A 10,000-nucleotide genomic window follows, 5' to 3' on the forward strand; every position below is an offset into this window, starting at 1 on the left:
AAACTGCGCCAAAGGAATATACCTTAGTCCAGAATGTTCAAGTCTCGCGTTATATAACATACTTGTCTTGCACTTCGTTGGAAGCCATTTCTGCTTGACATATTTCATTATCATATTGATTTATCATTGTCGAATGTGCAAGTGGATTAAAGAATATTTTCCTCTTTTTGAGTACATTTTTGCTACTAGACAAAAAATTAGTAAAGGAAGACAAATAGACTTTGAAAATGTCATAAAATTACTTTATCCTAAAAATTTCAAATGTGTGTAATATCTCTCTCTCTCTGTCTCTCTCTCCCCGAAGATAGGGACATTCTCCTTCGCAGGATGAGTCATAAATAAGACGGGTTACATAGAAAAAAAAACCATAAATGTGTTAAGATATTACGAAAAGGGTTGGAATTTTTACCAAAACAGAGGAAATGTGGAGGGAGAAGAAGAAGAATTTCCCTTCCTACTTGACGAGGGATTCCCCACGTAAACAATAGCAGGTTACGGAGTACACTTGCCTCAACAGTACCAATTCCTAGTGACGCAACTTTAGAATGGAAAGATTCCCCCTTACAAAATAGTAAGGATGTAATCCCCGTGATGCAACGTTCAGGAACGAGATTTGTAAGCTTGCAGATAAAAGCTATTATACCTGGAAGAAAGATGTAAGCCGAGAGGGCGCATGGGAAACCCTCTTTTTTACCTTTCTTGGTAATTGCCTCGGGTAAATTCAGGTAGCATCTTTTGACCATCGCACGACGATTATATTTAAACCTGAGCGAGACGGGGGCACCGTACTTCATCTTCGTTCTCCGTACAAGGAAGACATGGTGAGATAACATCCGAGCATATGTCTCTCTCTCTCTCTCTCTCTCTCTCTCTCTCTCTCTCTCTCTTTATGCATTGAAAATATATTATGTATGTACCCTCACATGATTATTCTCGTATCTTAACTCTGCTGACAGTGCATGAAGAATAATGTGGCATGTTTGCCTATTTTTTCCTAAATATTGTTTCCGTTGACTGGACAGCCGTTTATTTTATCATCATATACAGATGTTAAGCTCTCAGCGTTTGTTCAGTTGCCTTTCACTTATCATTTCTTTACCATTGTCCCAACAGGCTCGCTCAATCCTTTTGGTCGCCGTATTGGTGGTGTTCGTTGCCGGCTTGGCTGCTGCAAACACGCGATTCTTAAACCCTGGTTTGGGGGGAATAGGTCTCGGACAGCCTGGGTTTGGTCCTGTTGGCAGTAAGTTTCGAAAAATCTTTGTGTCATTTTTGACTGGCAACAAATGAGATACGAATGTTTCATAATATACATGGAAATATTTAACTTTTTTTTAATTAGATCGAAACTAATCTAATTTGCCTCTTCTTGCAGTTGGTGGAAGTCCTTACACCAACGCCTTCGGGGGTCCCTGCCGTTACTGGAACCAAGACCCCATCACCAGGAGATACTTCTGCACCGAAACTCCCGACAAGACCTTTCCAGGACTCTTTTAAGGACTGGCTGTCCTCTCTGTCCCTTGGAAGCTATAGGAATTGGAAGCAATATTAATGAAAAATGGAAATAAGATTAATCAAGCAGGAGATGTAATAATTTAGTCTTCATTTTTTTGAAATTTCAGTAATATTTCAAGTAGTTATTGATAAAATTGTAGTAATTGTTTAAATAGTGACAGGATCTTCAATGATGATCAATTTTAGGAATATTGGTGAGATTTTTTCTCTCTGGCAAAAACTTCCGGAAGGGAGTGTTGTTGTGAAAAATGAAAATGGCTAACTTTTTAATCAGTACCTGTTATGCTTCAGAGATAGACAGATAGATAGGTAGATAGATAGACTGATAGATAGTCGATAAATATGTAGATATATATAGACAGAAATCATTTATGCAAAAATGTTTAAAATTCTGTAATTTATAATAAAGTTTAAAATAAATTTTATTATTTATACATTTCCGAAAAAATACATATCAAAAGTACATAGTCCTTGTACCATTAAAAAATTTACCTTTCACAGTAAATATGAGTGTGGATTATTTTACGCCTATGAATATATATTATATATATATTATATATATTATATATATATATATTAATATATGTGTATATGTGTGTGTGTGTGTGTGTGGTGTGTGTGTGTGTGTGTGTGTGTGTGTGTGTGGTAGAGAATCGTTGTCCAGAAAGATTGGGGAGTCCATTCATAAAACACATCATTATCTGTTTGTCTAGTGTTACTGGTAATTCAGATTCTTAGTAATAATAATAATAATAATAATAATAATAATAATAATAATAATAATAATAATAACTGTAGTGTTTTTAAGAAAAATTATACCAAACATCACTAAATTTTAAAAAAACTCTTATGAAGTGATTAGAAAAAAAATTTAAGTAAAATATTTCGTTAGTAGTTCGAAAATTGATCATTCTATTACCTCCTAATGATAGAACGGACTGCTAAATATACATACGCATACAATATATGTCAATGTGATATATGTAATATATATATATATATATATATATATATATATTATATATATATATATATATATATATATATATATATATATATATAATATATATATTTGTGTACTTTTTTATTTGTTTCTTCATCATGAAGCGAGATTCGGAACACTTGAAATCAAGGTTCAACTCGAATTATACGTATCTATTCATTAAGGACCTGTAATTATGGAAGCCTCCTAGTAATTTCATTTTCTAAATGCAATGTGGGATGTTCTGCTTTCGTATGGGTCTGGTTTCCCAGTGTGCATGGCTTTTGAGTGCCCTTGTGGTCATTTATTTATTGTTAGGTAGTCTCTTCATTCCTGCTTTAGAAACAAAGGAATGAAATAACATAAGATTTTTCGATTAGAAGGCAAAGGACAAACTAAACGGCCGCCTTCCCCCCCACAAAAAAAAAAATTAAAACAGCCAGATAAACCTGTTTTTCCAAGGACGTCGGCAAGTAATATCCTCAAAGAATAGTAATTTTCCTTTTTTTTATGTTGTAGATTTTCTCGCTACAAGTTACGTCAGGAAGGTTATCCTAGGGGTATATGTTTCTGCCTTGTATTTCCATGAAAGAAGACTGGTTTAGGAAGTAATTGAGGCTTTACATTTAGAAAAAAAAAATTATTATAAACTTGGAATTTATTCTTACACTGAATTTTGAATTATATAAATGTGCGTGTGTGTGTGCGTCCGTATGTCTTTTTATATATAACACTTGTCCACGAAGATGGATAAGAGTGCAATAAATTTCCTTCTTCCTTTATATAAATACATTTTGGCTGGCTCGATATTTATTTCAGTCCAGGATCGACTTGAACTTGCAATATCCTTTACATTATTTTCAAATTTGAATTTGATTGTGTATCCAAAATAGAAGTAATAAAGACGAATAGTTAAGAGTTCATTAAATACCAGTCACTGTATTTGCACTGAACTTGTATTTTCATGGATCCAGGATTGACTTCATAGATGTTCAATTTTTATTCAGTGACGCTTAACTTTCCAGTCAAAGTTATAATCAGTCGTAGAATATTTTTAAGGAAATTTCCGTAGGAATTTGAGTAATGGTGATGAGAAATTATTAAAAACTTTTACGTGATGATTCCAACCATTCCTTATGATACAGTGTATAAAGAATTTGAAATTCTAGACATTATATCTAGATATTACTGAATGAAACCGAACCGTGTATTTTTTTTAGACTTGGAGATAAAAGAGCAACTTAAATGTGTTGAAATGTATTTACTGATATCTTTGGCATACATGCATTCGAAATAATAGATTGTAATATAACTGACTGCAATAAAATTGGCAATGATAAGACTTCCAACTGAGGCGAGAAATTATCTTCCAAAACCAAATCCACCGAAGCCAGAAGACCCAACAGGGGGTTTGCACACGTGCTCCTCAAGACACCTGTCGTAGCAGCACTTGTCGACGCCTCCGCACTTGCTATCGTTGGAGCATGTCTGTGGAGGGGCGAAGTTCCTGACGGGTGGGCACTGAGGGCGAACGGGAGGGCATACACCTGGCTTCACGAAGGGAAGGGTGTCAGGTTCATTGTTGCTCTCGCAGCAGTATGCCTGTCCCTCGGGAGTTCGGCACCAACGTCTGCAGGTATTGGAAACTCCTCCGAATCCTCCTCCAAAGCCTGGGTTGATTCCACCTCCAAAACCACCTCCAAAGCCACCTCCAAGTCCTGGATTAACACCACCAAATCCTGGGTTTAATCCTCCAAAGAAACGAGTGTTTCCTTCGTTCTTTTTTTCCTGTGCGAAGGCAGCAGCTGTCAGACAGCAGACGAGTAATAGTCCCTGGAAAGAAATTAAACCACAAATAGAAAAAAGAATGAAGTGTATTTTTTCTTTGCTTACATACTTTACGTAGACCTATTTACTTCAGATTTAATGCAGCAGCGAAGCAACCGAGATAAACAGATAAAGATATAAAAGTAAGACCAGGTGACTTTTAGACACTTACCTTCATGATGTCTTTAGTTGGATCCGATGAGGAGTGTCTTTCCTTCCTGTCGTCTGTAGAGTGATTGATCTACTCCCGAAACAACGTCCTTTTATATCAGTCGGTGGTAGTAGGGGCCCTGTGCTAAGGTGTACGGTACAATTCCCCTTCCTCGTTGTTCTTGTTTCGCTCCGTGGGAAATCCGGACGCCTAGACCCGTAAGACATGTGACTCATTTCGAGTTTGTAGCGAACTTGATAATTTTCCTGTATTGTTTTCTCTCTCTCTCTCTCTCTCTCTCTCTCTCTCTCTTTTCTTTTTTTACGGAGGTGTGATTTTTCATAGAGGTGTGGGAAGCAGCAAAGCTATTCAAGACAACAGCAGTTATTTGGGAAAACGATAACGCTCTTTTTCCCAAAAAGGTTCTAACAGATGGTTCACGAATGCACTAATATCACACCACTACGCTTATGGCCACTCACCTTATCTTGAAATGATTCTATGACAGAGATAAATAAAAATGGGGTTAGAGATCTACCGACGTATTGGGAAGTAACTTTCAAGCAGAAACGATGAGAAATGATGCTTTGTTCTAAGCTTTTGAAGGTCACCCTAATTTTTATCTACAGAAAGTCACGAGCGAAGTGGAAAAGAACTTCCACTGATAATTTCCGTGTCGAGCACTGTAGGAGATTTTATATTTACAAGGAGAATAAATATAAAGATACAGGGGAAGAATAAGCGGAGTGGAATCAAGGACTGGATGAGGTCTGGAAACATCAACGAAGACAAATTGGACAAGATAAATCGCACGCAAGACGTAACATGTTTTTTTTTTTTTTTTTTTTTTTTTGGTTAGTCATACTACAAGGTAGTGTTTGAGGATTTCCTGAATAATAATAATAATAATAATAATAATAATAATAATAATATAATAATAAAATAATAATAATAATAATAATAATAATAATTAATAATATAATAATAATAATAATAATAATATAATAATAATAATAATAATAAAATAATAATAATAATAATAGCATTATACAAAAATATATTCTTAACACTACTGTGGCTTTTAATTGTCAATAATAATAATAATAATAATAATAATAATAATAATAATAATAATAATAATAATAATAATAATAATAAGAAGAAGAAGAAGAAGAAGAAGAAGAAGAAGAAGAAGAAGAAGAAGAAATACTGCATCTACAACGCTTTGATATCGCTATCAGAAAGCAGGTTTGAGCATGTTTTAATTTAATTGTTTTTATTTACAGGAAGAACTGTTTACTGCAAATCAATTATTACGAGAAAATGCCCTACTATCTATTGTTATCAATCCATTCAATGCCAATTTCTTATTTTTTAAACAAGATTTCTTGAAGGATTTTAACAAAGATACAGGAAAACAAATTTTAATAATCGGTCAATAAGGTTCTAAAGGAAAAGTCATTAATGCAATTGGTACTTTTGGTTATGAAAATAGAAAAGCAAACTCATACTATATTTCTTGAAAAAAATGTGCTGTAAGTATAATTTACTGTATTTTTTTACAATGAGCAGTTTTCTTTGACGAACGAAAATTATTGCAATTTTGCAATAATTAGGATGCAGCAGCTGGAGCGTTAATCTTTTTCCCTTTTTTCATTTTCAAACCAATGCAAAATCCATGGCCTAGATACGAAGAAAATCAGTATTTAATTCTTAGAGTCCTTAACCACCGACAACAGTCGTAATCAGTCATGCCAAAATTGGAACCGTTTTAAAAGTTTTATGACATGCGATTTATATATTATATATATATATATATATATATATTATATATATATATATATATATATATGATTATAATCACTTTAGCACGTGATTCATTTATCACACATATCCACAGGTGAAAAATGGCTTGAAAATAAAGCCGACACCGGTCAGGACCTACACCCTGTCTCTTATTTTTCACCTGTGGATATGTGTGATATATATATATATATATATTATATATATATATATATATATATATATATATATAATATATGTGTGTGTGTATGTATATATATATATCATATATATATAATATATATAATATATATATATATAATTATATATAAATACACACTGTAAAAGGGAATTAATAACGATAGAAGATATGAAAAAGTGCTGCTTTTCTTAAGATAATTTTACCCTTCTCCATTCCCATTATTATTTTTCCTCTCTTGCTAATGCCTTTGGACCTTACATGAGTGTTTCAGTTAGTCTATGCTTCCCAGATGTAATTATCGTGAAACGATAATATCATCAAAGGCTGCAATATCTATCACTGACATTGACAAATTAATATCTCCAAGACTCATATTGATATCGTAATTATCTCATTCGAGTTATTGACTCCCTTTTAGTATTCAAATGTTACGCCTGAATATACGTAAAGACTTTAGTCCGATCGTTTCACCGTTGTTTTGTTTCGGTACGCATAAAACTTTCATAATATTACGTACTGTTTTCCGATCTTTCTAAATTTACATTTTCTCAGTTAGGGATGACAGTCCCATCATCGCTAAAATTACGATTATATTTATCTATCTATTCATACACATACACACGAACACACACACACACATACACACACACACACACACACACAAACACACACACACACACACATATATATATATATATATATTATATATTATATATGTGTGTGTGTGTGTGTGTGTGTGTGTGTGTGTGTGTGTGTGTGTGTGTGTGTGTGTGTGTGTGTGTGTGTGTGTGTGTGTGTGTTCGTGTGTATGTGTATGAATAGATAGATAAATATAATCGTAATTTTAGCGATGATGGGACTGTCATCCCTAACTGAAAAAATGTAAATTTAGAAAGATCGGAAAACAGTACGTAATATTATGAAAGTTTTATGCGTACCGAAACAAAACAACGGTGAAACGATCGGACTAAAGTCTTTACGTATATTCAGGCGTAACATTTGAATACTAAAAGGGAATCAATAACTCGAATGAGATAATTATGATATCAATATGAGTCTTGGAGATATTAATTTATCAATGTCAGTGATAGATATTACAGCCTTTGATGATATTATATATATATATATATATATATATATATATATATATATATATATATATATATATATATATACATATATATTCCATGGCCAAAAGGATCCATTTAGGAAAGAATTACATAGAGCAATTGGTTTTACCAGGATTTTAACCGGTTCACGTCGGGTGCAATTTTCTCTTATATATATAAAAAAGAGAAGAAACTCCCTCAATCGGTTTTCACTTGGAAATTCCACGACTGAGATGAGTTCGCTGCTTAACCGCCACTGGAATAACTGGAAGAAGGGAATTGCAATTTCAAAGTTTGGAATTACATAACACTCGAACCAGCACTTCGATGATGGGCTGTTATTTTCTTGCTCCGCCCAGGAGGAAACTATCCTCTAACTTTACATTTTAACGTGGACACTGATAAGGAACAGCGTTCAGGTGTTCGAAAGTCTTTGTTTTTACATAGAAACATTTTTTTATATATAATTGTGGATTTTTTAACAATCAGGAACTTTATCACGAAATGAAGAGCAGACTGGGAGAGAATGTTGACTATTATTTTTTCATAGATTAGATAACTGAATGAAGAGCTGATTGGCGATTACATAATTTTATGAATTATTTACGAATGATTATATATATATTAATGATTATAAATATATGCTAAGCATAAATATAGACAAGGATTAATATGTACAAAGAAATGCTTATATAAAAGGAGAAACAAAAATTAAAGAAGATAAAAGAAGTACAGAATTACTCATATTAAGAATGTCATACTTATGAGTTCATCAAAATTCCTAAATTCATTTTTTAATATTCGTTTTATTTCTGATTTCGCAATGTGTCCTTCAACTTGAGTAACTGGTGTTATATTACCGTCTTGTAAAATATGTTAGGTTTATATTTGGAGCCGTGAAAATTCAGAAAATTAACATATAAGTTAATATTAATGTTAACTTGGTTTTTCTTTTCATTATCTTTTATTGTTTAATAAATTCTTGAGGTCTTTAATACAATATGTTCATTTGTATAAAAAAATGGAAACTGTATATTACTGGCCAAGATATGATAAAGCTGTGCATAATCATATTCTTGGGGGCATCACAGGATGTGATCAAGGAATAGCTGTGGTGGAAAAAAAATGCGATGCAATGGAAATAAATATTTAATAATTTTTTTTTATTTTAATACAAAAATAATGTAATCCGATTTTTGAATTGATAATTGCTTGAGGTACGACCAGGAATTATCTTCCAAAGCCGAATCCTCCAAAGCCGGAAGACCCAACTGGGGGTTTGCACACATGCTCCTCAAGACACCTGTCGTAGCAGCACTTGTCGACGCCTCCGCACTTGCTGTCGTTGGAGCATGTCTGTGGAGGGGCAAAGCTCCTGACGGGTGGGCACTGAGGTCTCACGGGAGGGCATACACCTGGTTTCACGAAGGGAAGGGTGTCAGGCTCATCGTTGCTCTCGCAGCAGTATGCCTGTCCCTCGGGAGTTCGGCACCAACGTCTGCAGGTGCTGGAAACTCCTCCGAATCCTCCTCCAAAGCCTGGGTTAACTCCACCTCCAAATCCTGGATTAACGCCACCAAAACCTCCACCAAAGCCTTGGTTTAGTCCTCCGAAGAATCTGGTATTGCCTTCCTTTTTATCCTGAGCTAAGGCAACAGCTGCCAGACAGCAGACAAACAAAAGCTGAAATCCCTGGAAAAATGAATAAAGTAAGGTAAGCTACAAACCTCAAGCGTCTGTTGCTATCATTTGCAATAATCTAATTTATAGTTCTTTATGTTATCCATAAATTGCCCATTTTTCACCAATAAAGCCATTTCATGATTAAACCTCAGTAGAATGATAATTATTGCAGATAATCAAACGATAATAAAAATTATGTAAAGATCAAGTTTGTTACACATACCTTCATGTTGTTTTTCTTGGATGAGTTGGATGTGCAGTGCTTCTTCTTCCTATGAGAGGAGTGAGTGCTGATTACTCGAAGCAGAGTCTCTTATATCTCACCAGACGACGCGGTATAATCCCCATTGTGGGAAGCCCGGTGACTTAGACCTTCAGGCCAATTGAGTGACTCGCCTCCCGCCAATAGCAGACCGGGAAAGTTGGGAAATCCACTGATGTGCATTTATTTATTATTTATTATTTTTTTTTTACAGAAGCTAATTTAAGGAAAATACTCTTTGCAGAACATTCCAGATATCTGATTTTGTTCTCTTGTGTGGCAATAAATCATCAAAAAAGACAATCTATGATCTTTACCCAGACAAGATGGCATAGATGGAAGGAGTATCCTTTTTATCTTAATTTCTTTATTCATATGAAACTTTAGTTAGCACATATTTCACGGGTAGGTTAAGAACTTAGTGTTATTTTTTTCATGAAAATTAAATTGGACGAATTGAATATATCAAAATATGAGAGGCAGATAT

The 10,000-nt window shown here is 34.0% G+C and overlaps 2 protein-coding genes and 1 long non-coding RNA gene across 3 annotated transcripts; 1 reads left to right on the top strand and 2 right to left on the bottom strand.

Moving 5' to 3' along the window:
* The first annotated feature begins 703 nt into the window (after nucleotides 1–703).
* Nucleotides 704–1,935, top strand: LOC135211587 (uncharacterized). The gene is made up of 3 exons (XR_010313670.1): nucleotides 704–821; nucleotides 1,114–1,243; nucleotides 1,376–1,935. It is a non-coding gene; the product is annotated as an uncharacterized LOC135211587 (long non-coding RNA).
* A 1,803-nt stretch (nucleotides 1,936–3,738) lies between these two features.
* Nucleotides 3,739–4,629, bottom strand: LOC135210795 (small cysteine and glycine repeat-containing protein 2-like). The gene is made up of 2 exons (XM_064243657.1): nucleotides 4,497–4,629; nucleotides 3,739–4,330 (listed from the first exon to the last, which is right to left on the bottom strand). Exons 1-2 carry the CDS (start codon nucleotides 4,500–4,502, stop codon nucleotides 3,860–3,862), a joined length of 477 nt encoding a protein of 158 aa, XP_064099727.1. The 5' UTR covers nucleotides 4,503–4,629; the 3' UTR covers nucleotides 3,739–3,859.
* A 4,073-nt stretch (nucleotides 4,630–8,702) lies between these two features.
* LOC135211588 (uncharacterized) lies at nucleotides 8,703–9,595 on the bottom strand. The gene is made up of 2 exons (XM_064244881.1): nucleotides 9,475–9,595; nucleotides 8,703–9,260 (listed from the first exon to the last, which is right to left on the bottom strand). The coding sequence occupies exons 1-2, from the start codon at nucleotides 9,478–9,480 to the stop codon at nucleotides 8,799–8,801; spliced, it is 468 nt and encodes a 155-aa protein (XP_064100951.1). The 5' UTR covers nucleotides 9,481–9,595; the 3' UTR covers nucleotides 8,703–8,798.
* Nucleotides 9,596–10,000: the final 405 nt, after the last annotated feature.

This window comes from Macrobrachium nipponense, chromosome 4 (genome assembly GCF_015104395.2).
Source record: "Macrobrachium nipponense isolate FS-2020 chromosome 4, ASM1510439v2, whole genome shotgun sequence".
Taxonomy (NCBI): domain Eukaryota; kingdom Metazoa; phylum Arthropoda; class Malacostraca; order Decapoda; family Palaemonidae; genus Macrobrachium; species Macrobrachium nipponense.